General features: G+C 47.3%; 1 protein-coding gene across 2 annotated transcripts in view; it reads left to right on the top strand.

Moving 5' to 3' along the window:
• Positions 1 to 26,886, top strand: part of LOC116945571 (metallophosphoesterase MPPED2-like) — a 57,576-nt gene that overhangs the window by 11,434 nt on the left and 19,256 nt on the right. The window contains exons 2-4 of one of the 2 annotated variants that reach the window (XM_076069426.1): positions 2,805 to 2,986; positions 19,969 to 20,194; positions 22,756 to 24,715. In XM_076069426.1, coding sequence (XP_075925541.1) covers positions 2,805 to 2,986; positions 19,969 to 20,194; positions 22,756 to 22,765 — 418 coding nt within the window. In that variant the 3' untranslated portion in view covers positions 22,766 to 24,715. Of the gene's footprint in view, positions 1 to 2,804; positions 2,987 to 19,968; positions 20,195 to 22,755; positions 24,716 to 26,886 lie in introns of those variants that run through there. The other variant, XM_032959995.2, reaches the window with a different exon arrangement.

The following is a 26,886-nucleotide window of genomic DNA, read 5'->3' as shown; positions in this document are numbered from 1 at the left end:
CCATAAATCATTCGTATGATTCTGCAAACGATAGGTAGCCACAACTGCCTTCAGATTTGACATCTCCATACATAGTATTAAGATGATTTTGAAATTTCGACCGAGGGTTGCCTTTTTTGTGAAACTGCTCACAGGGAATCTCATGAATACTGCCTTCGTTGCGCTGAAATGCGTGGATTACTGCCCATGCTATGCAGCCCTGCTGGATTTGTAATATTATTATTACCACGTGATTTATGCTCGTATTTCCAATAGTCACTATGGTGTGCAAAACACGGGCGCTTAATTCATCGATCGGAAGTATCCCAAAGGGTTGGCGCAGCCAGCGATTTTTTAAATACACAAACAAAGGAATTCCGCATGGTGAATGTGTTAAAGGCAACACACACACACACAACACTACGGAGGCATGTATAGTTCATCACCAGCCTGCGACAGTTTCCATTACAGAGACAAAGAGTGCTCCAATGATGCTCTCGGAAAATTCATTTGTTCGACCCCAGTAATTTTACATAATTAGTCACGTGCGGATGACTGACCTACACGCCGCCGCCCGCCGCCGGAACAATGAAACCTGCCGGTCCATTTTACACCGCCACCTTCCTCACCTTCTCCCCTGCCTTGTTCCTGGCCACAATTAGATTTTTACGACTAAGTATCCGTTTTTTTTTCAGACATCCGAAGGAACGCTTGCGCGTTAAAAATTTTTTTTTTTACAAATAAATATTTGCATTGCATTAAGCGAGTCGTAAGAGAGGCGTTGTTTATGTGCCTCCCTGAAGTAATGGGAGGAACCTGTGCAATAATGTATTTTTTCCACGCAGAAATAGTGTTTCTTCGTAATGCGCAAAATTTTTATTGCTATTTAAAGTTGTTTGTAATTTTCTTCTTAAATTTACACCGTTTGCCGCACTGTAAATTTCACGTTACATACCACCGAACTGCGTGTGTTAGCACGTTTATTCTGTTGTTGTTTAGTATGGATTTTGTACTTTGTATTTTCGCATCTACATTTACTTTCTCCCCCCCCCCCCCGCCCCCCCCCCCCCTCGCGTGCAGTATCTTTCAGACCTCTCGCAAAAACAGATCTCTTCATCTCGGCGAGTTCTCTCCTGGCCTAAAAAAAGTTTACAGACTCCGCACGTACCTTTCCTTAGTCCGTGTACGTTTTATAACAAGAGTGTTCCTCTTTCTGTCTCAATGCAATGCCAAGCCTGCGTATCGCCCCACACTCTCTGTGTGCACCGTTTCAATCTGTGCTCCATTTCTTGTTTTCGTAATCTATCTTCAAACTGTTAAGCAAAGTGGGCTTGGGGCAGGACGCGTCGCTGTGAGGGATGATGCCCAATGCTCAAAAGTAACGTGGGAGTGGCAGCCAATGGAGGGGAATGTATATGTATATTGAACGTCTTTCCGGATGCATGTGTATATGTTGAAATTTATTTCGCAGCGTACGTAGCCTACCGCGCTAATTGGAGGTGTGAGGGAAGGACAACAAAAGTAAACACACAAAAAACAATTCTTAAGATGTTAGGAAGCTCCAGTGGCCTAACATCGGAAGAGAGTTCCAGACGGCCGCAGAAGCGCATGACCATCTTTGTTCGATGGCCAGCCAACAGCCGCCGTGAGGGTGACCGCAGTTTGCGTGACGATACCAGGTTCGTGTGCCGGTGCGAGGCGGATTTTTACATTGCAGGGTAGTGACGGATAGTGACGGCTTTGAGGCATTTATCCAGCAGTGGATAGACTGTGCTTGCTGCTGCTGATGACGAAGGCGCGATGTCTACCTAAATGTATACCTCACAGAGTTTTGCAGCAGTAGGGGAGAAGGCGGGGGTGGGCTGTGGGGCAGGGTGGTTGGAGGAACCTAATTTGTAATGGCAGGTGTGTTTAAAGTTTAGAAAAAGCTTGAGGGATTCCGCGTGTAATTTGAAACACGGCGCTAGACAGGTCGCTGCACACGCGGACGCGGGAAATGTAGTGTGTGGTGCATGGCCCTTACCTGGCCCCGTCGCTGAGATTTATTGGAAGGATTTTCCGAGATTGTAAAGCAAGGAGAGATACGGCTCCAGCTGCCGCCTCTGTCGAGTCAAAGTCCAAAAGTTGTTTCCCCCTTCTCCTCGGGATCGTTTTGTAATAACAGGCGAGCGGTTGCGCATTCTTGGTCTGTGCTTTTTTTTGTGCTGGTTAAGTACACGGATCTCCTTTTTTTTGTGTTTGGGCCGCTTTTTTTTTTTAAACCCCCGATACTTTTTGGCTGAACAGTCAAAAGAGCATGCCTCAAGTGTATTTGCGAAATGAAAATAGTTGCAGCAGTTTCATTTGGCATTACACTTGGCCTGGGAGTGCACGTCTTAGGGCCCCTTTTTACTTATTGAAAGCGTTCTTTTTTGCCTTGTGCACGGCTTAGTGCAAACGTTTAAATAGTGATAAAAGCATGGCACTCACAATCGCCATCAAAAAATAACTACTGGTCTCTCGAAACGAAAGCATCATGAAGGGCCCAGCGCGGCCGGCCTTTCTGCTCGTTTCATATTCCGCCCCGATCTCATCGCGGCCACATTGAAGGCACATTTTTTTTTTGCTCGTTAATAAATGAGCGTAAATAAATAATGAAGCTAAAATAAATCAAAACCCGCGTCTATTTCACAACCGACCTAATAGCTCCTGCTAGCCCACCGTCCTTTGAAGCCAGCTTCTCTTATCCGCCGCCGCGTTTTTCACGGAGGGCCCCTCCCGATGTCTGTAATTATGTCTTGCCCCCCCCCACCTCCATCTCCACGTCCCCCATCCCCGTCTGCCAGGGTGGACCCGACCCCGTTTGACACGCCCAAGCCCCCGGGCCACACGCGCTTCGTGTGCGTCTCCGACACCCACTCGCGCACCGATGGCCTGCAGATGCCGTACGGCGACGTCCTCCTGCACGCGGGCGACTTCACCGAGCTCGGCCTGCCCAGCGAGCTGCGAAAATTCAACGAGTGGCTCGGTGAGTGCCGCTACCCTGACGGTCCGGGGGGGGGGGGTGCCCCTGGTGCCCCTGGTGCCCCTGGTGCCCCTGGTGCCCCTGGTGCCCCTGGTGCCCCTGGTGCCCCTTGCCGAAGCCACCACTGCGGACGACGGCCTCTCCTCTGCGGCATTGTCGGTCGTGCCACTCGTTTGGACCGTACTTCGCCTAATGCGCTCGCTGTCCTATAGTGGGGGGGGGGGGGGGGGGGGGGGCGGGGGGGACGTGCCACTCCACTGCTGGATGAAGGGCTCCTGCACGCGTCGTGATGGTCGTAGGTCACCAACCCGCACCGGCCGGCGTGTTTAGTGCGGGTTTGGCGAAGGGGGTCGTAGGCCCGGGACCGGTTCGGCACTGACAATCGCCGTGGCTCGCAGGGTTTTGTTGCGCAGTACAATAACCACTGCGCCAACCCCCCCCCCCAACCATCTTATCCGTGTACACAATCCAGGTGCTGCCCCCATTGGAACAGGTGCAATGTGTAGCAGAGGCCAGTGATGCCACGTCGCTAAGACCCCTGGGAAGCGAGCGGGCTCGGCTCGTGAACCGGACGTGCGGGCTTGGCCCATGTCCCCATGTCATTCTCACCAGGGTTGGCTTCCGAAAATTACTTTAGATGAGCATAGCGCAACGAGACGCACGCCGGATGGGTGATAAATTCCCTCGTGGTATGGGACTCCTTTCCCCCAGCAATTCCTGCTGCTAACTCCCTGCCCCGGCTCAAGTCCATACCCAAGACCTTCCTTTTTTTTTTTCTCTACCCATGGCTGATTGCCCTCTCTTGAAAAATAACAAAGCAAAACACAACCCCGATATTTCTGTAGGAAGTCTTCAGATGTGGTTCACATTTCCATGCTACATTATATAAATCCAAATTGCATGGGACTGTATTGTGCTTGAGATGTCGAGTTTATTTTGTTTAACCAGGTCAGAATTCTGGAGACGAGGATATGTCTCATTTACGCGAGCGACCTGGGTCACCAAAATGACAACATCCAAAAACAAATAGGATGATGTGCAGCCACGAAGAAAGAGAAATCGGAACAAAAACAACCGTGCAAGACGCCCGGTTACCTGTTCCCAACAACTGGTCTCACGTAGCAAACAAGAGGCAGCTCCTGAGGGGGGAGGGGGGGGGGGGGACCCGCAGGCCTTCGTTAGCTCATTGTCTGACTTGTGACCGTCGTTTACAGCGGCATCAAAACCTCCACTCCGCAGAGTGCGCGGCTGCGGCGGTGCGGCAACCGGCCCTGCGTGGCCACCCGCCGGCGGACGTGCGATCGCGAGTCGCGACTCTGTGAGCCAGCGGGATGACTCGGCGGAATAGGCCGATGGTGTGTCGGGGCGCCGCGGTGGCTCGGAGATGTTAACCGTCTCGCCTGGCATGCAGGAGGTCGCGGGTTCGGTCCCGATCCTGACGCCTGCTGTATATTTTGAGTTTGCGGTGTCTCTCTCCTCGTGGTCGTGTCGATGTTTTTTCTCCGGGTCCTCCGGTTTCTCCCTCCAGAAATGTGCGTTCAGAAATTTTTGGCTGCTATAAATGCCCACGTGATAAGGCACTTTGTTTCATTATCATTTGTGCTATATAGCTTAGTTGGGCTTTACCTGGTAAAATAAAAAAAATAGTTTGTTAATTGTTAGTAGTTAGGTTTTCCCATCCGTGAATCATAGCAAAGGACAGTACGAGGGCCCAAAGTGGCATTGCGAACGAGTTACAGCGGTCAGGATTGGCGACTTGGGTGCGAGGCGCTTTCATCGTTGCGGATTGTGACCTGATCACGACTTAGTTATTCGTCATTATCTTCAGACATAGTCAATCCGCTGCTGAATGAAGGCCTACTCAAGCCGTCACAATCGCTCGCAGTCCTCCGGTGTAATAATACAAACGGCGGCCACACACAAGCCGATTTAACTTCGTAATGAGGATTTTGATAATTAAATTTGGCGATATTGTTGGCTTGATTTATATATATACACACACACACTGGTTGAAGAAGTCGAACTGCTTATTTTGTTTGTGCTCCAGTGAGTGGCAACAGGGGTGTGACCGCTTACGATTAAAATATAAATCCAAAATGATCAGGCCCATTACTCGCATGGAGCCGCCGAACAATCGGTAATTGAATTCCCAAGTGTCAATAGCCCGAATTCCCCAATTTGAATGGTTTTCAGTAATCAATTGTAATGGTTTTTGAACGGACAAAACATATCCGTTCCATTGCTGGTTGGCTTCAACAGCGGCTTTGGGAAACTCAATGATTTACAACTTTCGACACAGCCCGCTGTACTGCAGACTCTGCACCCAACGCACCCTGCGACCTCTCCATGTGCTTTAAGGGATTGTGGTAATCAGATTACCGTGATACATGCCTCACTTAATTGTTATTTGTTGCACTGAAATGATGTAATAAGCTTAGAAAATGCCACCTGTCTCGATGCTGTAGGGTTTGGTTTTTTTCCCACATTGCACACAATATGCAACTTTCAGCAAGTGCTTGATATATTTACCGTACATGACAGTAACAAAAAAATATATATATATAAATGTACAGAGCCAAGATTAATCCCACTGCTGGAGGAAGGCCTCCCCACTGCGTCACCATATCTCATGGGTTCTGCGGATGCAACAATCCAACAGAGCGATGCCGGATGAGCCGAGTGCAGAGAAATAAATCAACACGTTATTCCCGCGCAGAATTATTGTTCAGTGGTGTTTTGACTGCATTTTAGGTTATAAATCCACGGTGGAAATTCCACGTAACTATATTGAGGTTTTGGTGGTTATGCTGTACAGCTCCCCAATGTTTTTTTTCAGGTTGTTACCGCGTGCTGTCAGGCACGATGTCCGATGTTTTGCTCCATCTGCCTAAACAGTTCAGTTTCAGTAGAATCCCAAAGCCCATTGGAGCACTCCACATTACTCTATTCGGAACTTGTTTTGAATTGGACAATGCTGCTGGATTTATTTTGGAGCAACCGAGACGAGATGATGGGATAATGATGAATCTGAGACTGGAGTTTGGGTGCGAAAGCCTTGTGGGTTGCCAGAAAAAGGATTTCTCTGTTGATAATTTATGCACACATTAGGATTATAGGATTTTAAAATAATATTGCCATTGACTCGCTAGAAATCATTACATGGTGTAGTATCGTTACGATCAATGGTTTTTGCTCTAAACTATGATAGTGTTGTTTTAATCAATAATTAAAAATCTATCGTCCGAAATGGTAATTATTAATTGTTTTAATAGCTTTTTTTTTCTCTGTTGCAGCACTGTCTTGTACGTTAGCACAATGCCAAACATGTACATATGCGAACACAGCAGCCGAATGGAGGCTATGCAATTCAGATTTTAAACTGAAATTCGCATTCATGAATGTTCAAATTATTCTTTAGTACAGCATAGATTTGTTTAATTCAAGAACATAAAAACATATTTATTTCGTATGAGCGATCCGATTGTAAAGCAGATCGCCCAGGCAAAAGAGGCAATATTTTGCGCTTCTCAACGGGCTTGTATTTTCATCTTCTGGTTAAGTAAATATATAACGGATCGGCATCCTATCCGAACCGTTATATGTACATAGAGCACAGTAAACAAAAGCCTCATCTCGGCTCGCTGAAAACCAAGTTGCAATCACTCAACATTGGGAAAAGCAAAAACTAACTTATTACAAAAAAAAACACCGCATTGTGGTATACCTTATAAACGGCTGTCACGGAGAAATATTAAAATAAATTGAAGCGTCAAGTTACATGTCAAGTTACATATAGAAAAAGCCCCCAGCTTGGAATTTAGTTTCTTGTGATGTGCACGCCACTTTCCAGACATCCGTCACTGTTTGGAGCACAAGCAGCTGCCTTTTATTTATTTATTTATATTTGGCGTATGTGTATATATGTGTGCGTATATATATATTTCTCTCCCCTCCCAATGGCACTCCAGCCATCATGTGGTGATGACAAAGTATTCCTTTAGATCACTCACAGAAGTGCTCAAAATTTCCCCCCCCCCAATATATTGCTATAAAATAGATATCTGTTTATATGATTGTACTTTATTAATCCGTAATCTCTGCCATTACATACAATGAAACAAGAATAGGTAAAAATGTAAAAACAGAGCAATGTAATACAATATACACTATTAGACATTATCGTAAAAATTTAATAAAAAGTCCATCCTATGTGTTAGTGAACTTTTTAATATTTTAGGCAGGAAATTCGTTTTCAAATTTAGATTTTTTTCTAGTGGGGGGGGGGACCCCGAGACCCCCTGGAAGATTTGGTCCCCCCAATGTTGACTCCATGGCTACGGCCTTGCTACAGGGAGTTCCCTTCAAGTCACCTCCGGTCCGCACAGTAGAGGGCAACACTGTGAGAGTAATGTTCGTATGAACGTTTCATCTCTCTCCTCGTTGGAAGTTGGACAACTTACGTGTAGAATAAAAATTATTGTTCGGGGTTTTTATTTTGCGTGCAGTCATCCGTGATCGGGCTGAGACCACAAACTCACTACGCTCGAGAACCTGTTTTTTTTTTCACAGGCGGCTGCCTGGATTTTAACCCATGTCCCCCAGCGTTGCCGGCTCGGCGCTCCGACATCTGAGCCATCCGGCCGCCTCTCGAGCAGCTGCATTTGAACGGCTACGATAACGTTTTAGGCCTTCGAGAGGGGCGGCGGGGGGGGGGAGAGATTTTGCCGAGATTCGAGCGGCACTCCACTTGTTTGCCGCTGACGGCGTCAGTCGAGATTGCTACTCTCACCACTTGGCATCGGTTCCACTTTGTCATTATCGTTTCACCATCTCAAACACCACTTATCTAAAAAGCAACACTAGATGGTTGATTTCCCCAAAACATGCAAAATTCAAGCGCTCGGGCGTACACACACCCACCAATGCCACTGCAACCAGGAGGATGAAGGGGCATGCATAAAGCATCAAGCAAACATCGGTCATCCTCGCCGCGGCTTTTGGTTAACCATCGAACAAAGACGGTCACCGCATCGTGCCCTTTCAGATCCGCTTCTGCGGTCGCCTGGAGCGCTCTTCCTTCCGATATTAGGAAGCCACTGGAGCTATGCACTTTTACATCAAGATTGAAAACTCATTTAGAACCCCTTCTTGTGTTTTACTGTGTTGTCCACGTTGGTTACATGCGGTGCGAAAGAAGTTCAACGTACATACATCGGCTGTGCGACTTTACCCCACCGCTGCGTTTTTACACGAACAAAACACCTGAACCAGCTGCATTAAGCCCCTGCACGCGATGTATGCAAGTATGTATGTTGAACTTCTTTTGCACCATACTTAGCCAACTGTGATAATAATCGGAGGTGCAGGGTTAGGCCAAAGAATTAAACACAAGAAGTGGTTCTAATAAAATGAATTTTCAATCTAGATGATGATTTAAAAGTGCATAGCTCCAGTGGTTTCTTAATATCAGAAGGAAGAGCGTTCCAGACGGCCGCAGAAGCGCATCTGAAAGTGCGCGATGCGGTGACCGCCCTCTTTGTTCGATGGCGAACCAAAACCCACTGTGAGGATGACCGTAGTTCGTGTGATGGTTTATGCTCCTTGATGAGTTCAGCGATGCCCTGTGTTATGTGGCACTGCCAACACCGTGTCTATTTGTCAACGTGGCATCGAACTATTGTATTGAGTGACAGTAACACCGGTATATTGCAACCTCCACTTAGGTACGCTTACCGAGGTTAGGATTTCCTAAAGGGAAAAAATATATATCTTGACAATGTAATGCAGTTTGCTAAGAAAGATGTTACTCGCTATATAAAGAAATATATAACTTCCACGGAGATGAAAAGGTTCAATTAAATTCAGGAGGAAAATGTGGCCTTTCGGTATACGAGGGTGATTTGGAGCCAGTAAGGGTGTGTCGTGTTATAATTTAAAGCGCGGTTTGGTTGACCGGCTCCGAATTTAAAGGGACACCTGCTGATAATCTCAAATGTTTGTAAAATTACTCGGATGGAAATGGAACGAAAGCACAGGTGGAAAAAGTAGAAGAAGACAAAATTCACACTGCTTATTGGTGGCTTCATGCGGTTTGTCGTAATAATAATATTTGACAGCCCTTTTGTCCACACACTCTTTGATGAGGGCCTCCTCATGCCGTGTCAGCCATGGGGGTTGTTTGACAATACTCCACTGCACAGGTCAGTGGTTGGTTGGTGAAGGGGGTGGGGGCTTCAGACAACACTCCCCCCGCCTCCCCAAGGCTGACGTTAGCCATGGCCGAGAATCGAACCCAGGTTTGACAGGGTTCGTAGTGCAGCACACAAATCCACCACGTGCACATTTCTTTAGCTGCCAGATACAAACATGTAACACTAACGATGTTAAAAGGAACTATTTCTTTTTCGTGATATAACAGCTGATTTCTTGAGGATTTCAGGACTGTCAGTAATTATATGTGCAGGTGATTCGGTTTCCTCGTCAATGTCACGAGAGAGTCTTCTGTGGAAGGAAATAAACCGCTGCATTTTGGGGAATCGAGCATTGGCCCACATCTCGTCTGGCCCCCTTAACGCAAAGTGCATCGTTGCATTTGACCGTGCGATGGACGCCGCATGGCCCGTGTGACATCCAGGGCACACGAAGAATGTAAAGTATAGCAGACGTTGGTTCCGGGAAAGTACCTGCATGGCCATCTCCCACGGTTGGGATTTTATTTTTCTCTCGTCTTTCACTCTGTCCACGTGTTTCTCTCTGCTGCTACAGTTGTGGCTTGCTGCCCGAAATGTCAATCGTGCCAGTGCCCCACGGCTCAGCGCGGTGGGGGACCGCTCGCAAGGGAGAAAAGTTTCCGGTGTCGTTTCTCGGAAATTTAAAACGTGTCCCACGCTTCCGAGAGGCGCGGTTCACCCCAAGCGGGCGACACGGAGTTTACGGGGCACCGCTTTTTTTTTACACGGGCGGTTTCGGCGGCAGTGCCCCACTCAGGAGGATGCCGCTGCCGTGCCTGCGGCGTTAACGGTTGGCACGCCGGGCTCGCAATCCGGAGGGCGTCGGTTCCGTTCGATCTTCTGGCGCGGCAGTTGAAACGCTGGGCAAGTTTTCGTCATCCGCATCCCGGCTCTTGTTCACCCAGCGGTATGAACGTGTACACCATGGCCAATCGGCAAAGGTCGTATATGGTGGGGTAAAGCGTGGGCAACTCCCAACTCTTCCAAGACATCTGGATCAGTGTGGATGAGTCAGCCAAGTTCACTCTACAGGGGCTCTATAGAACTCCCCCGGATAGAAGCCGTTTCACCAGCAGTGGCGTAAGAGCAAGCAATTGATGGGGGGTGTACCTTATAGCCTTCTATCGCTTAGAAAGGTGTGTGGAGGGAGTAAAGTGAGTAGGCGGTGTCTGAGCTATATCTATGCGCGGTCTGAATGTTCTCCCCTTGGATCTGTGGGTCTTGTCTAGACACTCATTTCCTCTGGCCTGTCCCAACACCGTGACATTAAAAGCTTTGTCAAGTTGAAGGATGAGCATTTTTCAAATCTTGCCACGTGTGTTGGCGTGTATCTGGTGTAGCGGAGTGATGAATCCACCACGTTCGCATCAGTGTCGGGGTGTTAGGAGTTGGGCCTTCCCATATTCACGTGGATCTCAGATTTTTTTTTTATTCTTCTCTGGGTTGTTCACGCCGAGTTTGGGCACTTTTCCCCCGACGCATTTCCCATCAAAATATGTGTCGCTCTGTATTAGCCACGTGACTTACCGACCGTTTATATCCACTGTCCATCTGTGCGGTGCTCACTTAAAAAAAAAGCAAGCTCTTACGAGGAATTAATATTGCAAATCTTGCACCATAATCGCTCAAGGACTGAGTAATGTTGTATGTTGTACCACTGCTTAGGGTTTTTGCGGTCGGGGTCGTACAATGGTGCAGTGGGCAGGTTTTCGGGGTGGTGCCACGTGTGGTTTGGCGTGTGATGGCTGGCGTAGGCGGCCAAGATACCAAATAAAGCTGGCAAGGTGCCGGCAAATTCGAATGCCATGAGTTTGCTTCATTTGGGCCGAACTGAACAAATTTATTCAGTTCCCGTTGAAGCTCCCAGTATGTGGAGCGAAACGTCGGGCATCATGCCGAACGAGGTGCGGGTAACAACCCGAGAAACACATCGGAGAGCGATGTCTATGTTGCTAGAGGTGCAGAGGAACGTGTTGTTTTGTTTAGAGGTTATGTATTGTTTGGGTGCCGTGGCGTATTGCCTTGCAATTACAGGTGCGGAAAAATAAAAACGTGGTAAGCAGTGCAGACCTCTTAGCGGTGCCATTTCTGTAAAGCCCCCTGCTGAGGATTGCAAGGCGGAGACTAAATCGCAGCACTTTTCCACCTCTTGTGAACTGTGGTGAGAAAAATAACGGAACAAATTTTTAGTCTTCTGTTTGTTTGTTTGCTGAACTGGCATCCAAATCCCGATTTTTAAGCGAAAGTGATGGGAATTGCTGGCTGTATGAGTCAGCATCCTACCGAGATTTCAAATCAATAATACATTATTATTTTGTGCTGCGGGGGGGGGGGGGGGGGGTCAAGAGGTGGGTAGAGCTTTGGTCAATACACTTTGTCACGTGGGATAAAAAAAACGCTTGCAATTATAGTATTCAACTGTGTGGATATATGAAAACAAAATTACAACCGCTTTGTCAATTCACTGGTGGGTGAAGGCTTCCGCGTCTCAAGATCTTTGACCATACTTCCCCATTAATGGACAGTACGAGTTGATATCACTCGCCACTAATGTTAGCCATTGCCAGGAATCTAACTCAGGTTCCAAGCGCCCCTCCCCAGTGTGTTTGTGTGGGTAAACTGATATGATTGTGAACTGTGGTTACAAATCAAAGTTTTTTACAACTTAAAATTAATAAAACAGTGAAATTGGTATCATAATTGATAATTGGCTGTATCTTTCATCAATGACTACTGGTCACAGTCATCTAAGCTCTCACAATGCAGGACATTAATATAAACTATATAAACACTATCAACAGCATTCACAAAGTAGCAGTTTCCACATTGAGATTGTGTGAAGAAAGCAGTAAAATACAAATCAAAGATAAGGAGTTTGACCAGGCGATATTAACTACTTCGCATGGTATACAGGAGGTTGTGGGTTCGTTGCAGACCATTGACGCCTGTATATTTGGAGTTTGCATGATCTCCCCGTGGTCGCAGAGATCATATCCAGGTCCTCCGCTTTTTCCCTCCACATTTAGAATAAACGTGCATTTAGAGCATTTGGCTGCTATACATTTGCACGTGATAAGCCACTTGGCTGGGCTATCATTTGTGGCCAGGTTCCTTTCTGAACGAGAGCTAAACAGCTCAATGATCCCCACCTGGTAAAATAAACAAAATGTAGTTAATAGTTCGGTGCACTCTCAGCCGAAGGGATTTGCAGCAACATTAGAAAATTAACTCGGCTGGCTGATAGACGAGAGCGCTTACAGAATAGCGGCCAGAGGAGAGAACGTGTCCAAGAGGATGACCTATGTGGAGATGCAGGAGCGAGACGGATTGTAGCAGCACTGGACTGTGAGGGATGGTGACAGTGTGGGGGGGGAGGCACTCATCCAGCGGTGGCTAGACAATGGTTGACCATCACCACTGCTCTGTGTGTGTGCTCACGTAATCCTTCACGTGGCCGGTGCGGTTACACAACTGTAAGCTCTCGCAAGGCTTTTCTCTTTGTGCTTTAGTCATTAAACATGTTGGTGTTTTACACGGCACTTTCCATTTATAAACTGCACCAGTGGCTTCGGTGACCATTTCGGGACACTGATGAAATGTAAATAGGCTAATGCTTAAATGATGATTGTTATGAAATTCATTTCCACGTCCAATTTACGTTTTGCGGTATAGTTTCCGAGAAGGTTAATCCGCTACACAACACGGCGGATTCAGAGGTGACGGCCTGCGTGGTTTTTCATATATATTTTTTTAATTGCGGAGCACTTTACTGACAGTGTCCACATATCTGTGAATTTATATTTGCAGTTATTAAGCGAGGACTCTCGAGAATGGCTCCGTGTTTTTTGCGGGTGTGGGGTGAGATTTTCGTGTTTTTGGCCATTGTTATATTCTGATGACTGCTCAATTTCACGCCTTGAGTGGCTTTCCGCAAATTTACTGGCTGGCCCACTGAGCATGTAATCTAATTTTATTCTCGATGGGTGCATTTCCTGAACATTGGACGCTACGTTTTCCAATCTTAACAGCTGGGCCCTCCATTTATCTGCGGACAAATGTTGCCCCACACGATGTCCCCCCAACAAGTCCAAAGTGTGAGCACGAATTGTGCACTGCCATGGGTGGCACGTTGGACTTGCAATCCAGGAGTTTGCCGGTTCGATTTCCTGGCACGGCAGTTGAAACAATGGTGCAAGTTTTAATAAATGCCTCCCTGCCTCCCCTGCCTCCGTCCGTCCACCGAGCGGTATAAAATGGTTTACGCCACAGTTAGCCGTTCGGCAAAGTCGCGTGCATTGAGTGTGGAGTGTGGGTGCTGCCACCTCTTCCAATACGTCTCGACCTGCGTGGAAGAGTAGGCCAAGGTACCCTCTACAGGTGGTCTCCAGCGCTCCATCTAGCGGTGGCCCTTCGGCCGGCAGTGATGCAAGCAGGCAATTTGTAGGAAGGGAAATGCGCTTGCATCCATTTGCTCTTTAGTTTTAACAAGGGGTGTCCGTGCGGCGCGATGATGGTCATCGTCACGTGGCTCTCAATTCTCTCTGCGAGTGCACCCATGCACGCGCACGCACGCACACACGCACGCCTTGTACCGGCGGTGCGCAAGCAAGCCCTTTGTGTCACCCGGCTCTGGGCAGGAAACTTCGTGTAGAAAAAGGATCGCAAAGAACGGAGCCCAAAAACAGCATTGACGTCACCTTTTTTTTCATCGTGCCGACGTACGACGGGGCTTAGTTTTTAAGCCGGGAAGGAGATTGGAGTCGCATGTGTTGCTGTCAGGTGATTACGGAGCAACGCGGAGGATTTCCTCGCCCCCGGTGTGCGAGGCCCCCCCCCCTCCCTTGTCAGCGTGATGCAGTGTCGCCAGGCTACAACACAAAGTGCTCGCCACAAATGAACGGCAATACCTCGCTGATCTCGTCAAAGAGCGTAAACCATCAGGCGAACTCCGTTCATCCTCGCAGCAGAAGCAGCTTTTGGCTGGTCAACAGACAAAGACGGTCACCGCATCGCGAGCTTTCAGATGTGCTTCTGCGGCAGTCTGGAACGCTCTTCCTTCCGATGTTAGGAAGCCACTGGAGCTTTGCACTTTTAAATCATCTAGATTGAAAACTCATTTCTCTCGAACTGATTTTGTGTTTAGTTAGTTGTCCTTCCCCAGCACCTGTGATTACCACAGTTGGTTATGTACTATGCCTCTGCAGAGATCCTGGGCACCCGATTAGTTCTAGATTTGAAGCTTTCGTGACTGCAAGGATTCATACTCTTTGGTTTTTTCGGTAAAGTACAGCTTTTTTGCTGTGACTGTTCCACCTGAAGACGGAAGCTTGTGTTGCCTCCGAAACGTCGTGATTTAATTTAGTTGTTTTCATTTATTTTATTTTACCTACGTGACTTTACCGAAAAAACCAAAGAGTATGAACCCGATTAATTATTTCGATTTTGGAAGAAAAAAACCTTTATAATCTGTCTAGCTGTCCATCGTGGTTTGGATTGTAGTTCGGCACGATGTCTGACATTTTGCTCCACGTGCTGGGAGTCGCTTCAGGAACTGGATCATTCGGTTAGACCCAAATAAAGCCGACGTATGGCATCCACAGCTTTCGGCTTCGAGACACCTTTTATTTGGGTTGTGGTTTCTTGAGCCACTGAGTTGTTCAGTTCCCCCACACTTGCATTCGCAGTTCCTGAAGAAGCTGCCGGCACGTGGAGCGAAATGTCAGACATCGTGCCCAACAAACCACGCGGTACGATACCAAAGCGGGGTCGGGGAGCCGTAATAGCAGCACAACCGCAAAATCCGAACCCAGTCGTCTGTATTTCTTTTCTCTTTCCAGCATCAGGTGTCAAATTGCGTAGCTGTCTTAAACAGAGATTTTATCTGCAGCAGCAGCAGTGTTGACGACGACGATGACGACGACGACGACGATGACGACGACGACGACGACGTGTCACCCCTCGCCTCAACGCCTCTCGCTGCCCCAGAATTCCGGTTCGCCGTAGAGGGAGAGACGGTGCCGCGCGAGTTCACGGCTGCCCTCTTAGCGGCGGCTGTTTGTCGCGAGGCCGACGTGCGTCCTGGGGGGGGGGGCTGGGGGGGGTGGGGGGGGTGGGGGGGGGGTGGGGGCGGGGGGCGCCCGCATCTCGGAGGCGGCTCGGGGAGGGATCCTATTTGACCGCGACGACGACCCTACGGTGTGCCGCCCGTTCAGGTTGCGGTGCTGCGCGCGACGGCGTTCCCCCGCCGCCCGTCTTGATCGCTTCCTCGGCGAGGTTTGGCAGCCGTCCTCGGGGGCGTTCGGCGGGCGGCCGCGCCCCCACTCCCAGCGGGGGATCGTCTTCGGTGTGCATCGGAACTTTTCCTCTCGGCATGGCTGTGCCAGGCTGTGAGCGACGTGATCCCGGGTGGACGAGTTACGGCATCGACGTGTTTGGCTTCTCCGCGCCGTTTTATATATATACGTATATTTTTAAATACATTTATTTTTTATTTTATTTATTTCATATATCTATTTTTTTACGTGCTTTTTTTTTTCCCCTCCATCTGATGGGTCGGAAGCCTGCAGTATATGAGTGTGAATCTCCAGGCGAGATTACCCAGTTCACTAGTGGCGAGAGCCTCACAGATGGAATAACGCTCAATGCGCATTCCCAATCAAGAAAACCGCACTTGGGTTATCAGTGGGGTCTTTGTTTTTGATGTTGTTAATCTGCCTGCTGAGTGTAGGCACGGGGACCCAAAATGCTCAGCAGCGAGCAACAGAGAGAGGTCTACTTTGGTGTAATGGGTAGGAGTGAGTACGGTTCTTGAATCGTGCGAGGTTGTAAGAACTTGGGAACACGGACGATGGGAGGCAACTCCAAAGTGGAGCAGCGCAAGGGAAGGAGCAGGGACAGAAGCGTCGTGGTGGTGGTTGGACACAGCATGGATGAGTATGGGTTTCGCTTTTTAGTTCTTCCTGCAGGGAAATTCTTGTATATTCACTCGGGGATCTTATTTAAGTGTATTCTGGTCTCGTTCGTCGACATATTTGCTACAAATATGTATATCTCAAACGGAAACTCCTCGCCGGCATAAACAACCGGAGCGTTGTTGCGATTGAAAATTAGAGATTTTACACAATAGCAAAAAATGAAATGGAGACTCGGCACCATCAAGTGGTACAGCGTGGGTCAGCAGTTAGCGTGAGTCACGTTTACCAGAAACTTGCGAGTGCACTGACAAAGACGCGAGCGAGAACAATGATAGCTGCTAAATAGTTACGAGCGAACAAAAAAAACAAGCAGCGTATTTTAATAACTGTGGGTCGCTGCGAGTTGTCCAAATTACACCGACCCACGTTCACGGCGTTTAAGATTCGAGATGAATGTCAGAGGCTCCCAACAGCCAAACGAAAGCAACTTATCGAAGATTGTTAGAGTCGCGGGAGAAATGTCCCAAAGCTGCCCCGCGCGGCCGCCTCGTTTTTACCGATTGCTGGGACACTTGAAAAAAACACTCCACATTCCTTTGAGTGCCGTGTCCTTAGAGAATCCGCTGAAGCGGTGGCGCCAACAGATGCACTTGTGGCGTCTCGTCACGCGCTCGTCAATGGTCGCCGCAACGTGGACCCCCATTCACATTTCAGCCGAGTTCATTTCTGAAGATTCATTAATTTTAGTTGCTCTCACAAACAATTGATTACTTGCTCTACCCTACCTGCCCTTATGGGTGGGGGGGTGGTCCTCAATGTTTTAGAGGTGCATTATAAGTCACTCGCTTTACTGGACATCTGTGAAAAAGAGTTTCAGAAGCTCATCGGATTTCTCCAGGATAAATAAAGATTCAGATTCGGATAAACGCAAGCATTGGACGTTATTGCGTTCTTTGTGTGGACTGTGCTTTCCCAGTATGATCACTCCCCGCTATTGATGGACTTCTACGTCGTTTGATTAATTGGTTGGAACATTTCTTCTACTTAATTCTTAGACTTTGGGAGGGCTTGTCACACCGAAACACAAAGCCACGCTCAACATTTCCACTCCCCTTTTTACCTGGGCTTCTGCCACTGTGTAATGGTTGGCGCAGTGGATTTGCAATCCAGGGGTGAGCTGTTAAATCTCCTGGCACGCCAGTTGATAAAATGAACGGACTTCTTAAATCCCCACCCCCGGGCCTCTGTCCACCCCTGGTCAATTGTGTCACGTGGTGGGGGGAAAGTGTGGGTATTCTAACCCTTTCCGAGATGTTTGGCCAGTGTGGAAGAGGAGGCCAAACATATACTCTAAATGGGCTGAGGGCTCACTCTAGAGTCGAGACCCTTCCTCCAGCAGTGGCATGAGCAAGGAATTGCAGGGCTGCACCTTTTTACCTCTTTTAAGCTTTTCGACAAAAATCTGCGAACCAAATAATTTCTACGGCGCATTTACATTTGATGAGGCTTAATCGGGACATGTTTTTATTTATTTATTTTGGCGACCGTCGCACGTGAGCTTTAATTAATCGTGATTTTTTTAAAGGGCGTTTATTTTGCTTTCTTTGCAACATAATCCGTGTTCATTTTCTTTAGTTGCAGCTTTGCTTTCGCTGGCGTGGAGGCTGCAGTCACGAGGGGGGGTGGGGGGGGGGAGTTCGGTGTGCTCCGCTCGCTCGCCCTCACTCTCACGCCTTCAGCACACTTTTGACATTTTGTATTTCTCGATTAGCTTCGCCGTTTCATTTTCTTTTCTTTTTTTACGTCAAAAAACAGTGCGGGGCGAAAGAAAATCCAATCATTTAAATTTTAGTTTTTTTTTACATAACAGGTCTGAGTTATTTTACTTTAATTTAGTCTCCGTACCGCTCGGCTGCCTTCACTGTATGCATAAGTATAATTTTACACTTCATTGGGTATTGTATAATGGCCCTGATGGAGAGCTACAGCCAAAGTGCATAAGCAGATGGAATACTAACAAGTAATGTGCAGAATGCATGATAGTATAGCTATGCAAATAGGACATGGAATAAACACAAACATGATTTAAAAGGTGAGCCAAAAAGGCGACGTTGCAGCCCTGAAATGTCTTGACTTACTCCACTGCTTGTGCCAGGGCCTCTACTGAAAGGGGCTCTAAAAAAAAAAAAGAAGAGCCCTCCTCGATTGTCTCTTGGCCTACTCTTCCACGCTGGCCAGAGATTTTGGAAGAGGTGGGTGGGGGGGGGGGGCACCCACACTTTAAACCACCGTGCACGACTTGCCGATCCCAGAACCGCTGCACGCGTCTGTTTGCACCGCTGGGTGGACCGTGGTGGCAACATTTAATACGTTCTGCCGACCGTTTCATCTGCCGCGCCGGGGAGAGAGAGACGGAGAGAAAAAGTTAACGGCTAATGCAGTCGCGGGAATTGATTCAGTTTGTCCTGATCTTACGTAGCAAGCTGATGTTTACAAAAAAAAAGGTGTTGAGTGGGTGTTGAAGAATAATACATTACTGGGGGGGGGGGGGGGGACAGGTTTGGAAGCCCGTGCTTGTAATCCTACTGCTTGGGTGTGTGACCTTAGTGGATCCCGCAGGGCAAGTAGTATAGCAAATAGATATTCGACCCACCTACCTATTTACACAGTGTGTTGATTTATGTGCGATGAAAGAGGGCCGTTGCCCGAAACGTTGCCTGTTATATATATTTTTTCGTTCCCTTTTGAAGGCAGCGTTATTGACAAACGTGTTGAAATTATAAAAAATGTTGATTGTGCTTGTGTGCCACTGCCAACACGGTAGCACCACGATATAATTTATACACGGGCACACACGGTGAGTGTTAGCCCCTTGATTGCTTTCACATTTCCCAACCTCTCCGATATCCGACAACACGGCAAACAACAAATATATATTTATGTATTAATGCATCTGGACAAACCGTCCAAAGTGGCTTGTCAAACCCACATTCATCGTGGGAATCATCCTTGAGCCACGATCAATCCACTGCTGGATTAAGGCCTTTCCAAAGCCATCACCATTTCTCACGGTACCACAGTGCAACATTGTTTTAACCACAGGAGCTCCTGGGCGCAAATATCGCGATGGCCGCCAGTGGTGCTTTAAACCTTTAGGGCCCCTGTCCAGGGCATGAATTAATTGCACAAGAAAGTGAATCAGCCTTAGTGCGATGGTGGTTTTTTTGCACACTGGCTTTGTACAGTTATTCCCTCGTCGTTCACAAACTTGCTATCCACGATTTTGGCTTTTCCGCCAATCGCATCTGGTACGCTCTACACGACTGCATTGAGAGAGAGGGAGAGAGAAAGCGATGAGAGAGAATGTGATGTGAGAAAGTGATGAGATAAAGCGATGAGGCGCATCATCACCATAGTTTATATACGTATTTATTTCAGTTAATTCATTACGAAGATGGGTTTCTCGTAGGCCAATATTATTGTCTGTGAAATGTGCTGTTCACGAACATCTCCTGAACGTATCCCTCGCAAATAACGAGGGAATCTTGTATTGTGAACACAGCAATGGTTTCGCGTGCGACCGTGGCTTGCAAAGCGTGCCGCTAAATGGCGGCTCCACCTTTCCCAGGTGGACGTCCGCCCGGTTGCTCTCCCTCCTATGGCGCGCCCTCTTACCATCGCTCCTCTTGTCTTTACCGCCCGAACTCGTGACGGCGTGCTGCCCCAAATCCCACTTACTTTCCTTAGCTGTCGATGGGTGAGGCACCGCAGTAGATTCAGCGAACCGTACGGCCTGTGGCGGAACCCGCCCCCCTTTCGTCTGCTCTGTTGCCCACCGCAGGCAGCTTGCCGTACGAGTACAAGGTGGTGATCGCTGGCAACCACGAGCTGACCTTCGACAAGAACTTCATGGCCGACCTCATCAAGCAGGACTACTACCGCTTCCCGTCGGTGACCAAGCTGAAGCCGGAAGACTACGACAACGTGCAGGGGCTGCTCACCAACTGCATCTACCTGCAGGACTCGGAGGTCACGGTCAAGGGCTTCCGCATCTACGGCTCGCCCTGGTGAGTACGCCGCCCTCCCCCCAAAGGCACGCGCCATGCCCACTGTGGCTCTAATGTGTCAAAGCAGCCCAGTTTGCGAAAAGTCAAAGTTCCACTTTTTTGTCGTCGTTTAAAGGACTAGAGTGAGCCCTTTAATCTAATGCACGATGTGAATTTATGTAAAAAAGGCAAGTTTGGCTGGAAATTCATAGATTGCTACTGGCAGCTTTTAAGTTGAATTAAACTCTCTGTTAGTAATTACTGGTATGCTGAGGGTGTTGTAGAAAGTGCACGAGACTTGTAATCCAGAGTCACCAGCTTTGACCTCCCAGTGTTACGTTTGAAATCGTGTGGCAAGTCTCTTAAATCCCCCCCCCCGCCCGCACCCCCCGTCGTCTCTGTCCACCCAGCAAGTGTAAATGGCTACATCACAGTTGGATCGATCGGCAGACGGCGTGTGGTGGGGTGAAGCGTGGGGGACTTTCACCTCTTCCAGGATCCCTGGCCGGTGCAGAAAGGCGGGTCAAAATATCCTCTCGCGGGGCTCTCTGGAATTTATTTTAGTTGGGGCCCATCTACCACCAGTGGCTTTGAGCAATAAATTGCATAGATTTACCTCTGGTAAACGCTTAAGCAACAATATTAATAATATGATTGCCTTTTTTGGATTCATATTCTATATCTTTTAGATCCTTGGCAGATCTATCGGGAGTTCACCTTTTGTTCGAATGATGCTCAGGAACAATACAATACAGATGATCCAGATTAGCACAGCACGAATACTTACATTGTAAATTCAAATACAAGGCACAGTCGTGTGTCTGTCTACTTTGCTTGAGGGAGAATTAATGCAAACGTTTCAGTGTTCAAAATCAGGTGACTGTCAGGTAGATTTTAGTATATATATTTTTGTTAATATTTTCAATAATTGCTGATTCTTCTTGCTTCTATTAGCCCTTTTTAATGGGAAAAAGTATTCACTATAATTCGTTGTTTTTTTGTGCTTCATGAACTCAATTGCCTCTAATTCTAATTATTCTTGTAATGGTTTCATTATCATGAAGGTGTCCTGGTAAGACACTTATCCACCTTTTGTGGCAGTAATCCCGGAGAAATGTAAAAGCAAACATCTTCGTTTAACATGTTTTCGCGACTAATATTATTCATAATAAAGTTTTTTTGGGTTAAATCGCGTAAGCAGAAATGTGTCGCAACAGCAATGACGTCATCTTGCTCTGTTTAGAACCGGAAGCAGGTGGGTTGCTTCACTATTCTGGCAAATCTCCCGATGACGCTGGATGTAATTACCAGCGAAACGTCGTACTACTCAGATTGTAAATGTTGTGAATTTACTCTCCAACACACCGGTGGGCTGAAGTAGTAACTAATTGGCGCGTTTTGTTTACGTTACAAACCTTGCTGGCTGTGTCGGGTGGTGGAGGGTTACGACACAACATTTATACTTATGCGATCTAACACAAAAAAAAAATCTTAAATCCCGGCCAATTGCATTTGAAAACCTTCAGAGTTTATATATATATAAAAAAAAATTCATTTCGTACAAAAACGTAGCCACGACTGTGATAGTTGCTTTTGAAAACTTGCTCGAAATGTAAAGTGCACACTTTAAACACATTAAAATGTTGTTAATTGAGACATTATACCGTGAGCACAGCAGTGGACTTGTGCGTCATTCGCGCGGTTTGCAGATTCCGTTAAATGGCGGTCGGCAAGATTTGTTATCGCAGTTAGCAACTAATAATGCTTCTAATCATTGTTATTCTATGTGGTGTGTGATTGGTTCACAGAAACCCTTTCGCCACAACAGATAGATTCGACGTTCCCCTCGCAATGGCAAAAAATTAACGATTATTTAATCGAATTGTGACCATGAATCCTGAAAGTTCGATGACTCCCAGAGGGAGTACATCACTGCCTGCCCAATGCACGCACGCACGCACGCATCTGTCCTTTAACTCGTACATTTTATAACGCTTTAAAATAATACATCCAGGGCTTTCGACGCGGGCTTAACCTAAAAAAATTGCCGTGGCTCAATTAAAACGCGGACCACAGCTTTCCTTCTATAAATTTGAATCTGCCATGAGGTGACCCACATTATCGAGGGGTTACCACAATTGCTCACGCCACTGCAGCCCTACGGATCATCGTCAAGACCGACTCCTCGGGGTCGGGGGGGGGGCTCTCGAATTGACCTCCGCATCGCCACGTGGCCCGGTTTGTTATGGCTGGAAATAGATTTTACTAGATTTCGGGCGAAGTGTCGCTACTGAAGTTTTCCCCGTGCTCAGCATTCCGCCGTTCTACCCTGGAAAGCGAACCCTACCCAGGAGGGCAAAAAAACTGGCACTGGGTCGGTTAACACGGCACGCAGCTGGCAGGCGGCATTTCCTCTGTATTTTAGGCCCAAAGCCAAACACGTGGGAGCATGTGTTTTACGTAACAGATCTCTGGAGCGTTCGCTTTAGCGTCGAGATTTTTTTTTAGAAGCCCTTGTGATGTCCCCCCCCATTACTACGAAATCCTCTCTCTTTTTTTCCTTTTTTTCCTTTTACCTGCAGGCTCCAATAATTAGCACCGTGAGCGAGCGGGGCCACAAGGCATTGGGAGGGCTATATCATCATCCACCAGATGAGTGGATTCTGCTTTATGAAAATCAGCAGATTGGTTTATTATTTTTATATATAATACAATACATTAAAAATATATAGTGCAGTGTCCTTCAGACAACTGCTTTGTGTATTTTTTTCTCCAGATAATTTCAATGAATGTCTCATGCTTTAAGGAAAAATGTACAATTGAGTCTGTAATGCAGAAAGTAACCTTGTCTGATTTCCAAAGTGTACGCATACATACAAACATACTCGCATATATACACACACACACACTGCTCTGCACTTGTACATTCACAAGTCAAAGGTCACCCAGACATGTAGAATGTGCAAGCAATTGCCATTCCCGTACGCTCCGTCTCTATCTCTTTCATGGACACATGCAACACAATATACATTTAGTGGTTAGGGCATTCATTCGTGAGCTAAACAAACAAAATAAATAAACCCGTTTGTCCTCTTGCAATCATTCGCACAAAACATGTCCTCCGCATGAAAGACCAAAATTAGTCGAGCATTTAGCCGAGCTTCTTAAACAAAGGCGAGCTTGAAAGCAACGCTTGCTCGCCTCTCCACCTCGAACCGGTCGCGAAGGGGCCCCACCTAACTGCTGAGCGGTCGGTAATGAGCGTCTGCTTGACTAATTGCCGCGGAGGATACGATGCAGCGTGCTGCGGCCACTGCCGCTGTTTTAGGTGTACGACCATCTGTTCGCGGTACAAACACCCAGCGCTTCTCCTGAGCGGGGGCCCCGCCATACAAATGAGCTCACCGTTGTCTATCTGGACGGCAATGAAGTGTGTACAAAGCAGCTTCTGTCCCGTAAACCCGCCTCGGGAGAGCAGTAAAACTCCCATTTACCGAGCGTCCGTCTTTGTCTCCGTGACAGAATGATCAAAGCGCTCTGTTCAATTAGCTCCCACAGCAGTCGTTCAGGTTTCATGTTGGGAGAAAGTGATAAATCACCGGGTCATTTTTCTTCGGTCAGAGACACCCAAGCCGCGCGTACGCGCGCAAGTTGCACGTGCAACTTCAGCGAAACTTGCCGCGTTATTGCAGGAGTCCGAAACGATCACCGTGCCTTGAAAGGTTATAGCGTGTCGAGCGGTCTGTTGCCTGACGACTGCTGCCAGCCTTTGTCTAGGCTGTGTTCTTGCAAACAGACCCCCCCCCGGTGGCGACTGCTCGGATATTAAATCTGCAATCGGCGTAAATTGAGCGTCGTCTGTCGCTGCGTCGCACGAAACACTGCAAAACGGGAACGGGTTTCGAATGAAAGAATGAATGGGTGTGAATTTGAATGAATCGGACGCGTCCTGTTTGCCGCATTTGTCCTTGAAACAATAGCGGGCTGCAAGGAATGTCGTGCAAAAAAAGAGCATTTCGCCAAGACACAAATGAGAAGGAAATCTACGGTAGCCATAGAACAACAACAGCAGTAGAGTCTGGTATGGATGTGCATACCTGGAGACTGGGTTTAAAACACGCCAATCGAGTTAGATTCCTGGCCATGGCTAACATCAGTGGCGAGTGCCCTCCCTGCCCCCTCACCAACCTGCACTGACCAGTGCGGTGAAGTATGGCAAAATGAAAATAAAAAACTCGCACGACCTGGAGAGGCCTTAATCCATTGGTGAATTGATATTGGCCGGATTTTTATATTTTTTTTACATGTATATAGACAAAGCATTGTAAAATGGCCTGCTCATAACTGAGCATTTTATGGACCAACACTTGGGTAAAATATATATTTAAATATATATTTATTATGAAGATGCTATTGTTCGCACGTTGCCATGATTAACGCCGAAGTTAATATACCGATAGTCACCTTAACCTTGGCAGGCTAAACGCGCGTCGTCAAACTGACAGCACGGATGGCTTCCGACGGCCTCGTATCGACGCCGTCGCTCAGAGCCATTTGGGGTGGGGGGTGGGTGGGTGGCGGGGGTGAAACGCGGTGGCGAGAGATGGGCCAAGTTTCCATCGGGCGGCCCTCAACCAGCGAGCGAAGCGGCCGGTCGTGCCGCCGCTATCGCCGCGACTCTCTCTCTCTCCAAGCTGCACGGCCGGTCGCCCTGGTGGCGGCGGTTGCTGCTGCTGCCCGAGTCGAAATGCGAAGGGGCCGTTCGACCGAGATCGACGCGCTCTCAAACGTCGCTTCGGCGGTTCGCTCGCCACGGTGGCAGTTGCGAATGTGCAAAAATAACGGGGGGTGGCGGGGGGGGGGGCGGAAAGGTTGGGCAAAATAATCTTCAAGAGGCGTTTTTAGCAACGCAGGCCCCTGCGGAGATGGGCAGCGTGGCAACGCTGCGCAACAAGCAGGCGGCACTCATTAACGGAACACCCCAAAAATAAACGTGGGTGCCAAATGCATTAGTAACACGTTTTACAATAATTAAAGTCACGCAAACGTTAATGATGATGATTTTTGGCTCGAAAATAACGGGAGAAGAGCCAAAGGAGGAAAACGTGCAGCGGCGTACAATCAAGAAGCCGGAATGCTAATCGAGCTTTTCTTGAATCTGCTCAAAGGGAAGGGCCAACGGGTGGCACTGGAACATTCGTTTTTTATCATCATCAATAATTTTTTTCGTCATCTATGATAAATCCACTGCTGGATAACCCAGCTCCTGCATATGTAGCCAATTTGGAGTGATACAGTGGCGAGATGTTAACCATCTCGCGTGGTATGGAGGAGGTCGTGGGTTCGATCCCGACCCTGACCACTGTATATTTGTTCTCCCCGGAGTCACATAGATTTTTCTCTGGGTCCTCCGGTTTTTTCCCTCCACATTTTAGAAACGTTTGTCTGGAGTATTTGGCTGCTTTAAATTTCCACACGGTGATAAGCCACTTTGTTGAGCCATCATTTGTGATAGCCAGCTCAGTGTGCCAAATGCTGGTAAAATAAAAACAAATTTAAGTTTAGTTTAGATTTCATCGCTCCGTCTTCATAGTTGTTTTAACAGTGCTTAGGGCACACGCTTGGCTATTGTGCCTCTGCAATTATGGGTCTCAAGTATTGATGGATAGTACCAGTGGCTAGGACATGCCATCCGTGATCGTGCAAATAGCATTGTCGTTCCAGAATTAAAAAGACTTTATGGACACTTTTTTTGCACCTTCTGAGAAATGTTAATACGGTACAGTATTTAAATTTTATTTCTGTGGATTGAATGCATCCGTTCCGTCATGATGTACGGATGTCCTGTTGTAACTCACCCGGTAGGGCATGTACTCTGCAAATTTACATCGCCAAACTTAAAATATGAATTTTAGTGAGTCATGGCAATCCGGTGTGCATGCAAATTGATTCGTGTTTTTTTCACTCCGGACCGAGTCTACGGTTTTTGGTTTGCAGAACATTCCCTTGTGCGGGCGAGTAGATAGATAGGTATATAGTCGGTGTTTAAAGCGCAGCACATTAAACGAATAATTAAATAAAGCCATTTGCTTTGTCGCACACTGCCATATGCGGTTTAGAAGTCCATTAAAGGTTCTGTCAATATTTGCGTTCTTTGTTTTCAAAAATAATTACTTGCCCAATTTAACACGTTTTATTGTGGGCTAATTCTTGATTTTATCCTGCGTTTTATTTTCCCAGAACATGGTTTTAACTTAAGTTGGGAATTTTTTTTTACGGATCAATATAATAACGGTGCATAAAATGTACATATGCCTTTTACTGTGTTTATTGTTTACTGTTAACACTTTTACGGTGACCTTTGAACCAGAGGCATGTACTGCATGGCTCTGCTGGTTATCTGTGAACGGAATGATTTATATGCTAAAAGAGCTCTTCACACACACAAACTGTGGGAATAAATAAGCCTTTGAGTGGACATGAAAGCCCAAAAATAATCTGTAAAATTCACATTCAAAGATAATGTGCAGACAGCATACATTTTAAACTCATTTAATATTTCGTATGCGGTTTATTATCCGTTGTATTCCTTGCGTGCGGTACATACATGGCTATTAATATATATGCAAGCAACGTGTTATATCCACAATGCTACCGAACTGTGAATTTTAATGCACATTATTATAGAATGGCTGCAGCATGCTCAAATGTAT

Source organism: Petromyzon marinus, chromosome 24 (genome assembly GCF_048934315.1).
Source record: "Petromyzon marinus isolate PM22_M1 ecotype Great Lakes invasive population chromosome 24, UKy_Petmar_22M1.pri1.0, whole genome shotgun sequence".
Classification (NCBI taxonomy): domain Eukaryota; kingdom Metazoa; phylum Chordata; class Hyperoartia; order Petromyzontiformes; family Petromyzontidae; genus Petromyzon; species Petromyzon marinus.
Note: the sequence above shows the minus strand (reverse complement) of the source record. Positions and strands in the feature narration are given on the sequence as shown.